The following is a 17,014-nucleotide window of genomic DNA, read 5'->3' on the forward strand; positions in this document are numbered from 1 at the left end:
TTGCCCCAAGAAAAGAGGTCAGCCACAAAACAATGCACTTCCCTCCCCATTTCCCGGGACATGTAATCGATGTGAAAAATTCGGTCATAAAGCTACTGAGTGTCACTCCCGGTTTAAAAAAGATGGGACCCCTTTGTCGGGGTTGGGAAATGTCTCGCGGAGCGCCAGCCGGCAGGGCGTGAGGACAAACAATACGCTGGCTGCTTAGACAGCCTCCGTGGGGCAACTTCTGGCAGTACCAGAGTTGATTTGGCCACCGCCGCCGACGTTTCCCTAGAGAATGATAGGGTGACGCTCGTTCCATCGGTGGCATCTGGACCGTTGGGGCATGGATTAAGCGCATTGTTAATAGGTAGATCATCCGCCTCCTTACAGGGGCTTTTTGTGCTTCCAGGGCTAATTGATGCTGATTATAGAGGGAACATTGGGATTATGGTACGAGCTATATGCCCGCCTATTACAATAATGGCCGGAACCAAAATTGCACAATTAATACCCTTTCGTGCGAATGTTCCTGTGAAGTCACCCCAGATAAGAGGAACTGGGGGCTTCGGGTCATCCAGTCAGGTAGACCCCACACCACTAAAAATGGCATTTGTTTTGTCAGTGGGACAAGATCGTCCCACTAGATTAGTTCAATTTAAGGGCCCAGATGGTGATTCTTTCGAGCATCAGGTCCTTATTGATACTGGGGCAGATGTGACGGTGTTCCCCTGCAGGGTTGGCCGGTGACATGGCCACTTCGACCGGTAACCACACGTCTTCGGGGCATTGGCGGACAGCGTGAGCCCATGCTGAGTGAATTTTTTATTGACATTACTGATGTAATTGATAATACGTTAAGGGGGTCAGTCCGCCCTTACCTTGTCGATACAACTATTTGGTTGTTGGGGAGGGATTGCTTGAGTCAATGGGGGGTGGTGATCAGCTCCCCCGCTTTCTAGTAGTGGCCACTGAGGAGCGGCCAACCCTGGCATTGGAATGGAAATCCGATGAGCCAATTTGGGTTGCTCAGTGGCCGCTGCCAACAGAAAAACTTGCCGCATTAACAAAACTAGTAGAGGAGCAAGTACGTCTTGACCATCTAGAACCCTCAGTTAGTCCATGAAATACAGCTGTATTCATTATCCTAAAGAAATCAGGAAAATGGCGTTTGCTCCAAGATCTGCATGCCATTAATGTTATTATGGACGACATGGGTGCTTTACAGCCCGGTTTACCTGCCCCGTCCATGCTCCCATCGGGGTGGCCATTACTAATCATTGACCTGAAGGATTGTTATTTTACTATTCCATTACACCCGAGAGACAGAGAGCGCTTTGCTTTCTCTATTCTGATGGTAAATCGTGAAGCACCTTCCGTACGGTATCAGTGGAAGGTTTTGCCCCAAGGAATGAAAAATTCCCCTACCATCTGCCAGCTCTTCGTTGCATGGGCAATACGCTCAATCCGAGTGAAATATCCCCAATGGAAAATATATCATTACATGGATGATCTTTTATTTGCGGCACCCGTAGCCTTTGAACCCATGATTATAACACAGATCACCTCCACGTTAGCAGAAGCTGGTCTGTTTGTGGCCCCAGAAAAGGTTCAGACTAAAGCCCCTTTTTTGTATTTGGGACTTCGGATCACTGACTGCACCGTACGCCCCCAGCAGTTGAAAATCTCTCCTCATGTGCGCACACTGTATGATGCACAGAAACTGCTAGGTGAGCTGCAATGGCTTTGCCCCCTTTGTGGCATCACAAATCAGGATATAACTCCTCTTCTTCCTTTATTAGAAGGGGGGAGAGCCCCTGGAGATAAACGACAATTGTCGGTACTACAGAAGCAAGCATTACAACGAATAGGACAGAAGGTGGGGGAGGGTTATTCCGGGAGATATCGGGAAAACTTACCCTTTGTGGTAGCGGTCTTTAGCCTAGATGCAGTATTGGAAGCGCTATTATTTCAGTGGGATACAAGGGATAAAGACCCCCTAGTCGGTTTGGAATGGATATTTCCACCGTGTAAAAATGTGCGTACAGTAACTTCCAGAATTGAAGCAATAGCCATGCTAATAGTGCAAGAGCAGAAAAGAGTAACTGTAATGACAGGAATTGATCCGCATCAGATTTTGTTGCCATTTTCAAAAACGATGATTACACATCTGTTGATGTATGACACTGTGTTTGCTGTTGCCCTAGCAAATTATCAGGGAAAATTGAGTTGTCATTACCCTCCCCACCGCCTGTTTTCTTCCCTGTTGCAGTTGAAAAAACACCTTATGAGACAGGAGAATCCAGTGACAGGAATAACAGTATTTACCGATGCGGCGGGGTGAACAGGGAGAGCAGGGGTAGTCTGGTGGGATGGACATACTTGGGCCCATAAGAAGGTTATTAGCGAGGGGTCGGTACAGATATTAGAACTCCTGGCTATACTTTTGGCATTTGATCACTGGAACCAAGAATCGCTCAACGTGATGAGCGATTCTAAATATGCCGTAGGGTTAGTAAACAGGTTGGAGAGAGCTACGCTGGGAAAGGTTCATAATCCAGCATTGCAACAGATACTCTTGCGCCTCTTGCATCGACTTAATGAAAGAAAGTATCCATACTTTGTAGGCCATATAAGGAGCCATACTGGCCTGCCTGGAAACTTAAGCATGGGCAAAGATCAGGCGGATGCACTGGTGGGATCCGTAGTAGTACCCAATCGGTTTGAGCAAGCTCGCCTGTCTCATGGATTTTTCCATCAATCAGCGAAAGCCCTAGCGCGACAATTCTCTCTACCTATATCCCAGACCCGAAGTATTGTAGCCTCTTGCTCAGAATGTAATAGGTTGACACCCACCTTTCCCGCCGGGGTTAATCCCCGAGGTCTAGAGGCTTTAACATTATGGCAGTCAGATGTCTCCCAATATAACCAATTCGGAAAGCAGAAATACATCCATGTGTCAGTAGACACCTTCTCTGGAGTTATCTGGGCTACACCCCACGTGTCCACGGGCAGTAAGGATGTGATAAAACATTGGCAGGCATGTTTTGCTGCATTAGGGGTGCCCCGATCGATAAAAACAGACAATGGAGCTGGGTATGTGGCCAGGCACACCGCAACCTTTTTACAAATGTGGGGGATAACACACAAATCAGGGGTGCCAGGCAATTCGACAGGCTAGGCCATTATTGAACGATCTCATGGTACTTTGAAAGGAATGTTGGATAAGCAGGCACAAACTGGACAGGATGCAGTAGTTCAGACACCAGCTGGGCGATTAGCTAAAGCGGTATATGTCCTTAATTGGTTGCAACCTAGTAGTGCTGATAACAATCATGTTCCAATGCAAAGACATCTAGGAAGTATTGGGATAGAACATGAGCAGAAGAAACCTAAGGTGAAACGGTTTGATTATGCCTCTCAACAATGGAAGGGGTCAGCACAATTGCTAACCTGGGGACGGGGTTATGCTTGTGTCTCCCTTGATGAGGGTCCTCGGTGGATACCTGCTAAGTGGGTGCGGCCGTGGCTACAGCAACCTCGCTCGCCCTTGAACCCGGCGCCTGGAGAACAAGGTCCCGCGCTTGGAGGGGAAGCATCAGAGGAGGTTGTGCTTGTGGCCATATCCTGTTTATTTCCAGAATGAGGATGTGGGTTATCGATATTGTTATAGTGTTATTGCTTGGGTTACAGGGGGGACTCCTTGTACCCCTACGCATGCGAATGACGTATAACCTATGGGAACGTCTAGCATTGATAGCCAATGTCACACACTTTTGTTTGTCTGATTCTGTGGCAGCCGGGGAACTACTGGGCACTTGTCTTGTGCCCATATGTCATCATCCCGAAGAAATTGGCAGTCACAACATGCTTGCAGCTTATGCCAATTTGTCTTCACAGTATTCGACTATGGCAAATTGGGGCCCCGCCAATTACTCCTTGCCCCCTGGGGCCCTATCTTTACATACCCCGTACCCAGCCGGGGCAGATAATGTAACGTGTGCGCGAGTGGTTAATTGCACACGCGCAAAAGTACCCATGGGCTGCCAAACCGTAAGTGCCCCCCTTTTGAATTGTACTAATGCGGTTAATGTTTCTTTTAATTATGGACATATTATTTTGCCGTCTGGTTGGTTTTTTACCTGCGGCGAACGAACCTTTAGTTATATTCCTGCCAATCTAAGTCATAATAGTGTTGTCTTAGCCGAATGACCCTTTTGTTGCCCGGAAAGAATCAGCAGTGAAATCGGCGAAGCACGGCCCTGCAAAATATGTGTTCCGCCGATGTTACCTTATATAGTCACTCAGAATATTTGGCTTTGCTGAATGCTGTTGCAGGCATTCCTGGCTTTGCAACTTATTATACGGTGCAAACTTTGAATGCATTAGCTTGTTTTGCTGTTAAAGCACTTAATGCTACATCACAGGCAATTGCTCTTTTAAGTATGGAACAACAGGAATTAAGAGATGCCATTTTAGATAATCGAGCTGCGATTGATTTTCTATTGCTTAAGCATCCCTGGTGTTGCTATTATGGAAAATGCTTTTAATTTAGAGAAATTAGTGTGTTGGAGTATTAAACAGTTTAATCTAATTTTTGAAATATTAACTGAGTTATTAATTGATGTAGATAGCATTTGCCATGCAGTTTTATATAATAGTGCTGTGAGTGAATTTTTGTTATTAGCACATGGACACGGATGTGAAGATTTTGGGGGTATGTGTTGTGTTAATTTGTCAGATCATTCTCACTCTGTTCATGAGTTACTTGCAAAATTAGAACAAAATATGAATAACATCATTATAGCACACTCTTTTATTAATTGGTATCTGTATTGGTATAATTTGTTTGTGTGGTCCATATATAGTTCAATGTATGCATTGGGGAATGTCACGGATGATTCAAGCTGCTTTTTAACAAAAAGGGGGAGATGTGGGAAATGCTGAGTATCAGATGTTTTAGAAACGTGTGCCAAGTAATGGAAAATAACAGTACAAGAGGCGGGGCTGCGGGTGGCAAGTTGAAGGACAAGGCCAGAAGATTTTGGCTGGACTGAGGACTAAACTTTGGCTGAACTAAGGACTAATGAGATAAGCAGCACCTGAGAGTCTTTACCACCACAAGATAATGGAACCCAAAGATAAGAATGATGAGAACATTGGGTGATAAACAACAGAAAAGGAATAAACAAGTGCTGTATATATATGGCTATAGGAAGGGAAATAAAGTGCTTTTTACCAGCAACTGTGTCAGTTGTCCTGTAAGCCAGCCTGCTAGCAGCAACAGATAAATATCCTTAATTAAACAAAATATCTACTGCTCTGTCACCAAGAATAAAAAATTAAACTAATAGCAACGTAACATTCCTGAGGTGTCCTTTCTGTCCAAAATATGACGGTGCTGCCACAAAATATGTAACCGCATTACAAGCATGACACATCAGTGTGTGAGCTCTCCTGGTGCTCAGTGCATGCCAACAATACGTGCATATACAAATAGCGTATTGACAGCCAGTCATTAGGTGTTGAACATCATAATTTGCATGCACAGATACTATTTGCATGCACAAACATAAATTTCTCAGGTGCACAACTAGGCTGTGAAAAACTATGTGCAAGAAATCCAATCTGCACTCACAATTTTTGAGGCTGTTTTGAGGCCCCTTTTGAAAATCTGTTGCATATATGTCCTTCTAAGCATATAATATATCTGGCAGATCTCGGTGGTATTCTAAGCATTAAAGCTGATTGATACATTTTGCCATTCGATCACATATGGAAATGAAAACAGAGGAACTGATTACAATCTCCGTTACATCAAGTTTAAACTGGTGTAACTTCACTGATTTTAATGGAAGCCAAGAGGGTGACACAGCAACATGCAGATTTGGCTCTGGCAATAAGTTTTCACATGAAAAGCACTAATACACTGTATTGTATGTTGTGAATTATAAAGTTAAAGCTGATGCTTTCATGAACTTCCAGCATTAAAAATAAAACAAAACCAAGAGATGCAGTTTTGATCCATATTCAGTAAAAATGTTGTAGAGTTACTGTTGCATGGAGAATGGTCACTCCCCCACTTCTCCTCTTAAACACATGCAGACACCAGGCTGAGTTTGATTGAAACTGGCCCTTTGAAACTACCAAATAAGATTTAAGTCTCAATACAATAGGATTTTTCTTCTTTTTTTCTGCTTTAAATTTGATTCTTATGAAAGTGAGGGACTAATACAGTAGAACCAAGCACGGTGCAAATAAATCTCTGTCCAAGCTTTCCTGCATATAACTTTTAACTCTTACTGCACCTGAGACCCATCTGACTCCTGTTATTTCATTGCTCAGCTTCCTCTTAGCACCAATACTGCTAACCATGTCAAACTGCACGGTACAGACAAACATGACATAGCAATCATTGATGATGAAGGCTGTACAACTCACTTCACTTGTGGGCCCAACCAAATGTGAGACCAAGATTCCAGAAGGTTCTTGCAGTAAGATTACTTGGAACAATGTCATTGCGACAGTTGTGGGTCTGCCACTGACTTTTCCCTTATTCACACTTTGAGAGAAATATAAATCTATATTTTTAATTCATATTGGGCTGCACTGTGGCGACTGATCTCATGCCAGATAGGCTTTTTTATTAAGGAATCAGAGGTTAAATTGCTGTGGATGTTTTTTATGTAGACTTTTCTTTTTTTTCCCCTGTAACTGTTGTGCTAGCTAGAATTTTTTAATTTTGTGTTAATTGCACAAAACAAGGAACGTATAGTGATGATGTAACCCACACACCTCCTGGGTGTGGTGTTCTGTCCCATCTAGTGGCACTGAGACCACTTAGAAAGAGAGAGAGAGAGTTAAAATGAGTCTGCTCTACAGCCTTAGCTAACAGGAAGTTGGCTTTTAGCTCATGCTATAGAGGCTTATGCACTAAGCTCCAGAGGTCCCTGGTTCAAACCTTCCTGCTGACGACAGAGGTCTGTTCCCGTTACAATGGTAAGACTTATTAGTGTTTAATAGTAGTAGTAGTCCATATTTATATTGCCGTAATACCTAGATGCCCCAATCAGGACCAAGATTCTACTCTTCCTGGTGTTGTACAAACATGAAGACATGACCCGTCTCCCGAAGAGCTAACTATCTATGCTAGAGTGCCATAAATATGTGCAAGATTTTAAAGAACATATGAAAAGATAATACTTGACACTTGTATCCTTCAAATACTTTAATAAGCATCAGATAATGCATCCCCATGACACCCCCAGGAAGTAGGTACATTTTCTTATGCCTGTTCTACAGATGAGGAAATTGAGATGTTAAAGGCCGATTGTTCCTAGTCCCAGCCCAGGTGCACAAGGGGAAACAGTACAAGGAGCCTCTGCTCTTCCCAACTTGATTGTAGAGGGATCAGCTACACTGTGACAGGGAACAAAGGCCATGCTCTCTCTTAGTGCTAGTACAGGCTCTAGCTGCTTGAACTGGCATGAGGAGGGAAGCCCATAACGAGGGTCACACAGACATGCGCTGCTTAGAAACTCATAGGGTAACTTCTCCTGGTGTGCCTGGCTGCTGTGCATCCACTCCAGAGCTACTCCCGTTCAACTCAGAGAGCCTAGGGCTCACCCAAGCCTACAGAGAAAGTCAGTGTCAGAGCAAGGATTGGAACTTGAGTGGTTCTGATTTCTGTGCTTCTATCTGAAGAGAGCAGGTTCATGCCCCAATGAATTCACAATCTAATTTAGCCACAGAAATATAGGATACATTGCTCAAATGAGAAAGGAAGCCATGCTGCGCTGGTGTTGGAAGGCTTCATGAAGACAGGTGTGTATGGGAATGAGATTGGTTGGTGCACAAGAAGTGGGCTTCAGTTCCAGGTGTAGGGTGTGATGTTAAAGAAGGTGCCAAGTGAAAAGTAACGGAAGATAAATAATGATATAGAGTGAGGAGGTAGGCTTGGAGGGACTAGCAGGTTTTGAAAGGCAAGTAGCATGCTTTTCATAACATAAAGACCAAGACAAAGCACATTTACAAAGTGTTACTAAAGACTGAAAAGACACTGCTAGGAACAGAGAACATATTAGAATGGAACCTGCCTCAGAGGGCCGCCTAAGTTAATTCCCTTAACTTCCTTTTGCATACCCCAAAATACTGTGTTTCTCCTATCTTTCTCTGGACAGATGAGAGTAATGGAAACAGGAACAGGAAATACAGTTGGGGATTTCTCAGACTTTCCAAAAAACAAGCTGTTCAATTATAACAGATGAATCTCCATGTTGAAAGTAATATCTTTTATTGGACCAACTTCTGTTGGTGGAAGGGACAAGCTTTCAAGCTCCACAGAGCTCTTCTTCAGCTCATATTTTGTCTCATTTCCTAGGGCTTACCAATAAATATTCCTCAAAAAGGATCAAGGCAACAACTATTGGGGAATATTGCCAACAGCTCTAGGTCATCCATTCAACATAATTTTTACTGAAAGGATTCATTACAGAGGACAAATGCTCTAGTTACTCTGAAAAATACCCAATTTCAGTTAATGAGCTTCTCTTTTATAGACATTCATCTTCCCTTTGAGCAGTTCTCAGCCTAGTGTTTGTCAATAATGTGATCATCAACATAAGACTCAGCAGCTAAACTAGCATTTGGCTCAGAGAAGTGAAAACGCCTGTCAGATCTTCCTGCAACAAGATGCCCCATAGGCTTTCCACTGACCTCTGGAGGCACGCAGCAGCTCTGAACTCAGGCTTGGTCTACACTACCAACTTATGTCAGTATAACTATGTCGCTCAGGGGCGAAGAAAATCCACATCCCTGAGTGATGCAGTTATACTGACCTAACCTCCGGTGTAGATAGTGTTATGTTGATGGGAGGGCTTCTCCCGTTGACATAGCTACCGCTTCTCGGGGAGGTGGAGTACCTACGCTGATGGAGAAGCTCTCCAGTTGATGTAGGTAGCATCTTCACTAGGCACTACAGAGGTGTGGCTGTATCAGAACAGCACTGTAAGTGTAGATAAACCTTCAGTTCTGTGAACATCTTTTCTATACCCTGCCATCCACCAGGAGATAACTGCTCTGAAGAGAGATCCCTTGCTTGGTGAATGTAGAATTGGGGAGTTGCTTCTGTCTTGAGTGTATTTTACAACCGCAGCGTTTCTGCCAGTAATCATTCACAGAATATTTAGCATTATCTAGCCCAATTAAATGGGTGTTTGTGTGACATGGACACCTTATCCACTAAAATTGGACTGAGACCACCAATGCATTTCAAATGAAGCCACTGAGCAGTCATGAGAGACCTAATAACTTTTAACCTATTGAGGTTGGGTTAGAACGATGCAAAACTTTTTACCAATTATCAATTCCATTAGCCATCCAGTCCTCTGCAAATTCTCATTTTAAAACAGTTCAGCTATTTAAGCTGGAAGTATTAAAAGTCCTTGAAATTGATAAATATACAGGTTTTGGCTAAACTATAAAAAGAAAAATTGATTTCTGTATACTCACTAATAAAGTAAGTTAGCTACAGAACATTCCATTCTGCCCTCTGAATCCTCCCTTTGGCTGCAAGTTGTTACGTTATTCTTCATTTCCTATCCTGATCTGCTGGATAGATTTTTGTGGATGCTCTTAAATTGTGTACAATGTTCCAACACTGAGATGTCTGTACTTTGGCTGATTTTCCATCTGTTTTTGATGGAACATTGGGTTTCTGACTAAATGAAATATCTCACAAAAGTATCTTCTTTCTGCAGAAAACTTCTATTTTTGTCAAAAAAACCAAACACCACCCACACACCTGAAAACTGATTTTTTTTTTCAGTTTCCATCCAAAAAACAAAAAATTGCCATTCAGAAATGCTGCTGTAATGCTTCGTTCGCCCATTATTCTCTACGGGCTGGGTCTCCCAGCCAGATCATATGTCTATGGCCAGTGACTCCACTGAGGCACCGTGATAGTTCAGTAAGTGGGAAGACTGTGGTTTATCATGGGAGACATAACCCAGCCTGGGAGTCTAGCACATAGAGGAAAGCAGGAGCAGGAAGAGGAAGCACCATGAAGGCATTTCTGAATCTAAATTTTTGGTTTTAAACTAGAAGATTTTGGCCAAAAATTTTCAACTTTTGATTTTTTCACCAAAAACTCCACATTTTCCTTGGAAAATGAGACAAAAGTGATTTTTTGGGGGGTGGGTGAGGAGTGGATTTTTTGTTTTCCAACTAGATCTAGTTTGTACCAGTGGGAGCTGGCATGCTAGAGACAGGTTGTACTAGTAGCAACTGAAGTGATTGCTATATACAGTGTGTACATGGAATTAAATTAGGATACCCAGTTCTGCATTTGGGTCCCAAGGTGACAATTTGGAACCTAGAATTAGGGATAGTTTAAGAGCCCCAAACGAAGTATCTTAGGGTTTGCGTTGAAGGGTACTGTATCTGTCTAAGGGATTATTATTATTATTATTCGTGTTGGACAGTAACCTCAAATATGAACACCTTTGAATTCTGGGGAAAATCTGAACAGGACTTGGATCCAGATTTGAACATGACAGCTGGCTCCTACCTCTGTGCTGGGCCAGACCAAAACCTAGATACATATCCCAGCACCCAAACTATGGAGGAAGTTCCCATTCAAATCTGAACTTCACAGATTTTAATCATCCTCAGGACTGAACAGTTGTGCTTTGAACTTCATTGGTTACATAGGAAAAGAGTCAGGTTGTAAAAACTGGCTTTATAATGAAAACACAGACAGTCTATTAACGGCAGTGATGTTACGGGATGCATTAGGGAAAGAAAACCAGGACGCAAGATGGCAGCTAAATATCTAAAAGCACTTTGAGGAGTAGGCTCAATCAGGGTGCTCTTACCTTTTTATGGCTTTGTAGCAAATGATGACAACTACAAAGAGGAACACTAGTGTGGTGCAGCATACTGCAATGATTATAACCAGGCCTGGCCACCAGGTTTCTTCAGTGGGGCAAAAGGTAGATTTGGGAGCTGTAAAAGATAATGTGAAAAACATACATGAGTTCCCCCGGATAAGTAGTTTGTAATCAGATAGGCTTCATTCACCCTGAATATAGAACTGCACCAGGGCCTGAGACATGTACAAAGAAGTTATTTCACATCTGGGACCAGTTTTCTGAGCAGTAAACTCTACTTGCTGTGTACTGGATGGATATTGCTTGAGAACCACATGGTGCAGCAAGTCATCAAGTGCTGGCCACAGTTCTTTGTGTTGCTCCATCATCCACCACATTACATTCAGATACAAGGGGAAAGGCAAAGCTCTGCTGCCAGACAGCAATGTCTTTTCTCTTGGTGATTGCCCATCTACAGCAGGATCAGTTTTAGTTTTATAGAGAAACATCATGCTGATAAGTTCAGGCTTTATAACAAAATTAGGAAAGGTTTATCTGGGAGAAGTAGCAATACCTACAATCAGGGATGGAGCTGCTATCATATTAACCTTGGATGGAGGATGGTCAATTAGTTTAAAAGAACGCAGGAATTGTATTACAGTTACTAATAGCTTTTGGAGGACTTTACTCAAATTTTTTTTCTACTGTACTGTCACTTTTTAAATACATTTAATTAATATCCATTAACTGATGCAGTGCTTATGAAAATGTAAATTAAAAGAAGAAAAGTGTATTAATTTCCAAGGGCTAGATTGTGCCGCTAGGCACTGCCCACAGCAAGGAGTAAACTGCACCAGGAGTAATCATGGTAGACATTACATCAGAGATAAACCTCTGCAGTACATTTGTTTCCCTTGTGGCTGGAGAGGATAGCAACATGCTGAATGTCTATAGATAGGCTTGGCAGACTTTGATTTTTTTTTAAATAATTTTGTCAGACATCAATGTTTATTTTTAAGCATTTTTTTTCAATTTTTATCAATGTAAATTTTCACAATGGCACAAAATTGTGGGTTTTAATCATTGTTTCTGATTTTTATCAATTTAAATTGTTCACGGTTGTGGGAAATTATGGGCATGTTAGACAATAACTGTTTAATTATAGTAGATGTTGAGATTCAAAAAATCAAAGCATTGCGGTCATTAAAACACAAATTGTCAACATCGCATGTCAAAATATCCAAGTAAATATCCTTAAAACAAACTCTAAATTCCCAAATAGCCTTTTTCTTATTTTTCCAATCTGAAAATTTCAATTGTTATTGATGGAAATATTTTTCCGACGGTTGGTGATATGGTGAAATCTGTGTTTACTAACATCTACTGATAAAAGTGTAATCCTTCAAACTATCTATAGGGCAGCAAATTATGAAATCAGGATTGGATATTTTTCTAAACGATCTGCTCTAGAAATTATTTTGGGGAAGTTTTATGGTCTGTGCTAGACAGGAAGTCAGACAAGATGTTCACAGTTGTCCTTTCTGGCTTTGGAAGCTATGTATCTATGACATCACCTGTACCAACACAGCTGGGATTAGGAAGAGACCATTGAACTCCTTGCACTTGTGATCTGACCAAGATTATAATTCATGTCTCCATAAATAAATATTAGCGGTGCATCAGTCAATGGGAACATCTAGGTTTCCATTATTCAGTTAAATAAATAACTCAACAAAACGTAGCACCAGACACTTCTTAATGTCTTTTGAACGTGCTGATTTGATCTGGTGCATTTCACTCTCTGAGCCTAATATTATATCGGTCACTGACATTTTACAAATGTGACTCAAACCCTTCCCTCAAAACTGTTGTGATCAGATTCTTTTGCAATGACATGATCTGTAGGACAGCTGGGCACATTCATCCTAAGAGGGCTGCAGAGAGATTCGTAAGAAAGCCACTATGTGTGACAAAGAAATCAAAATGATAAAGTCAGCCTGGAAATCAAAGAAATGGGAAATCAAAGAAATCAAAATAATAAAGTCAGGCTGGTAACTCTACTGGCCAGTTCATCAACTGGTGTCATTGAGGAAGTGCTACCCTTACCACAGACAACAGATCGCCATTAATATTAATGCATAGCACTTTTATCTTCAAAATACTTCACAAACATTAACTGTGAGATAGGTGAATATCATCTCTGTTTAACAGAAGAGAAAACTCAGATTTTTCTCCTCAGTTTAAGTAACTTGAAGAGCCCAGGATTCCCAGCTCCCAGCCCTGCACTGAGTCTACTATATCATGCATCTTTCAACATATGTCCTCAGCAGTTGAATTCTATTTTATTTTATAAATTCTATGGAACTAGTTCTCACTAAGCAGTGAACATGGGAGTTGTTGTGTCATAAGATGGGTCAGAAGTCAGCTTCAAATATTTTAAAACTATTTTAATACTATTTATTATTTTATTGCACCCCAAAGTGGACTGGGCATTTCAAAGAAGACATTGCAAAGTCTCAGCCTGAAGGAGCTTACAATCTAAGGGCTCCATTCTGTCACCACTGTGCAGTACTTGCTGACATGAGTAGTCCCACAAAACTCAGTAAATGCTACACAACATGAAAAAGGGGGGCAGGATTTGGCTTTTAGACAAGACATGATGAGTGAGGGTAACAAATAATATAGAGAGGGGATCCAGCAATATGAAAATGTGGTAACAAGGCTTAGCCAAGTGCCCATCGAACACATACATCTTGGTGGTTCCACTATAGTATTATTGTTTAATATGGAAAAATACAGAAGATGAGATGAGATAGTGAATATTACTGCCAACACTGTGAATCATCATCTTCATATATTTATCGATGATAAGAACCACAGGAATTGCCATAATGGAGAAGACGGCTGCTTCATCTAGTCAGATTCCCTTTCTATGACAGTGGCCAGCCCAGATGATTCAAGGGAACATGCAAGAAACCCTGCAGGACATCCACAAAAGAAAGCTTCTTCCTAGTCTCTATTAGTTAGAGGTCAATTTATGCTCTGAGGCATGAGAGTTTATATCCCTTCCAAAATTCTTTGGATTTTATTTTTTTAATCCTTACTATTACAATTCTGTTTCTCTTTAGAAATGTCCAATCCTTTTCTGCTAAGCTCTTGGCCACAATGGTATTGTCTGTCTAGATTAGGTATTTATATGACTCCTGTTACTGTAGCATCTAAGCGCCTCACAATCTTTAATGTATTTATCCTCACTACAACCTTGTAAGGTAGAGCAGTTCTCTGACCCCCAAGATCACACAAAGTCTCTGGTGGAGCAGGGAATTGAATCCAGGTCTCCAGGGTCCAAGACTAGTGTCCTACTCATCATTCCTCAGGCTGTCACAGGCTAACTGCATGTTGTTGTGTGAAAAAGTATTTCATCAGTTTTGAATTTGCCACCTTTCAATTTCATTGAATGTCTCATTCCCTTCTCTTATTATGAGGAAGGCTGAATAGAAATTCCTGATCTACCTTCTCACCTAAGTTTCCTCCAGGCGATCAAAGGCTGCGCAGACGAGGAGAGGTGCCTCTCCCTCAGCCCCAGTCCTAGCCCTGGAGGTGCGGCAGGCTGGGAGAGGAACCTCTCCCCCGGTCCTGGGCTGCTGCTGCGAGAGACAGCTGGGGGGAGTCTTCTCTCTCTGATGCTGCCCCGGGGCAGCCTGCAGCCTAAACCCCTTATCCCCAACCCCACCCCGGAGCCCACACCTCCTCCCGCACCCCAATCCCCTCATTCCTGGTCCCACCCCAGAACCTGCACCCCTAGCCAGAGCCCTCACCCCCCTCACCTCAACCCACTGCCCAGCCCTGAGCTCCCTCCCACACTCCCAACCCCTTGGCCCCACCCCCATCCCACACCCTTATTGGTGCACATAACAAAATTCATTCTGCACATGCATGTAAAAAATGAGAGGGAACATTCATTATTTTGTATCTCTTTATCATGTCGCCCTCTTATTTGTCTCCTTCCTAAGGTAAGCAGTCCCAATCTTTACAGTGTCTCTTCATGACAGAGTTTTTTCCATGTCTCTAATCATTCTCATTGTTCATTTCTGAATGCCTTTGCTGTTTGTGCTATATCCTTTTTGAGATGGGGTGAACAGAACTGAACGCAGCATTCCAGATGAGGGCATGCTTATTGATTCATGTAATTACACTGTATTGTTTTCACTATTATTCTGCATCTCATTCCTTATGTGTTTGAGGTTTTTGTTTTAGGAAAGGTCTTCATTGAGCAAAGGTCTTTTTTCTGAGCTGTTATAGTTAGTTTAGAACCCAGTAAGGTATATGATTAATTCCAATTATTGCTACCTAATTCCTACTAGCACTTTCAAATTAATCATAAAAATAAGCAATGGCTATTATTTGAACTCACATATACGTTTTATTTTGTCATTAAAAGAATCAGTGAGCCAGATGCTGTTCTCACACTCATGCATATGTGAAAAGATTCCGTGGGACTCAGTACAGTCTCTTCACATTTACATCGCTCTAACTGGGAACTGAATTTGGCCAAATATTAGCGGTAGTCTGAACAAAAACTTGGAGCCAAATACCCTAAAACTGTGAGAAAGGTGCCTGAGTAGGATCCCATAGGGCACGTCTACACAGTGAGCTGCAGCCCGCAGCAGTGAGTCTCGGAGCCCGGGACAACAGACTCAGGCTTCCGCTACTACGCTAAAAATAGCTGCGTAGATGTTGAGGCTCTGGCTGGAGCTCAGGCACTGAAACCAAGGGAGAGGGGTGAGCTCCAGCCCAAGTTGCAGCACCTACACAGCTATCTTTACTGCAGCAGCTTGAGCCCCCATGAGCGCAAGTCTGTCCACCTGGACTCTGTGACTTGCTGCCATGGCTTGACACTCGCTGTGTAGACGTACCCATATTGGTCTCACACTGATGGAACTCCATTAACTACAGGGGAATTTATGGGCCTGATTCTCCTGTCATATCATTTTACATTAAATCAGAATCAGGATCCTAACTTTGTTGGTCCCAAAAGCTCAGGTCCAAATACCTGAAAGTTTGGATCTGAATCTGGACTTTGTGGCTCAGGCTCATCTCTAATTAATATTACACTCAAAATCTCCACAGTATCCTTGATTCTTGAGTGGACAGAGAATCACTTTCAATTATATAAAGTGGCTCAGTACTATTATCCAGAATTAGCTAAAACACACATTGCTGTAGGTCCTGCCATTCACCAATGCAAAATAAGTCAAGAAACTTGTGATACTCTCCCAAGTTGTATTCAGTTATTCTGCACATTGGACCTGATTCTCCTCATAGTCCCAACAGTGTGAATTAGTCATTGGAGTCATATTGGTGTGAAAGAGGGTGGGTTGGATCATCAGCTGTGAATGACAACTGCCTTAGACATTCAAACCACAAATCATCAGATGGAAAGTGCCCACCCAGCACTCTGGGGTGGGATGGGGTGCTGCATGCTGCGCACCTGGCACTCTGGAGTTGCAGGGGGTGTGTGTGTGCGTGGCCCGCTCAGGGCTGTGAAGCTGGAGGCGCTCAGGCAGCCCGGGTTTGGGGGGAGGGGCTGGTGGGGGAGAGGGACCTCTGGGCTTCGGCAGGAGAGGAAAGAGGGAGGGGAGGGGCCTCAGGTGGAAGTGGCGGGCTGGGCCAGGGGCTAGCCTCCCCATGCCCGTGGTTTGCCCAGAGGTACAGGCAAACAAGATGTGTTTCAATATAGTCAATTGTAAAGTCACACATCTAGGAACAAAGAATGTAAGTCATACCTACAGGATGGCGGGCTCTACCTTGGGAAGCAGTGACTACAAGAAGGATGTGGAAAAATGGAAAACGTCCAGCGAAGGGCAACAAAAATGATTAGGGGACTGGAACACATGACTTATAAGGAGAGCCTGAGGGAACTGGGATTGTTTAGTCTGCGGAAGAGAAGAATGAGGGGGGGATTTGATAGCTGCTTTCAACTGCCTGAAAGGGGGTTCCAAAGAGGATGGATCTAGACTGTTCTCAGTGGTAGCAGATGACAGAATGAGGAGTAATGGTCTCAAGTTGCAGTGGGGGAGGTTTAGGTTGGATATTAGGAAAAAGTTTTTTACTAGGAGGGTGGTGAAACACTGGAATGCGTTACCTAGGGAGGTGGTGGAATT

General features: G+C 42.8%; 1 protein-coding gene across 1 annotated transcript in view; it reads right to left on the minus strand.

The window, feature by feature from the left end:
• The window catches only part of PRIMA1 (proline rich membrane anchor 1), a 95,378-nt gene that overhangs the window by 30,282 nt on the left and 48,082 nt on the right, over positions 1-17,014 (minus strand). Inside the window, exon 4 of the mRNA XM_038408035.2 lies at positions 10,857-10,986. Within this exon, the coding sequence (XP_038263963.1) occupies positions 10,857-10,986 (130 nt within the window). The remainder of the gene's footprint in view (positions 1-10,856; positions 10,987-17,014) is intronic.

The sequence above is a fragment of the Dermochelys coriacea genome, chromosome 6, assembly GCF_009764565.3.
Source record: "Dermochelys coriacea isolate rDerCor1 chromosome 6, rDerCor1.pri.v4, whole genome shotgun sequence".
Classification (NCBI taxonomy): Eukaryota; Metazoa; Chordata; order Testudines; family Dermochelyidae; genus Dermochelys; species Dermochelys coriacea.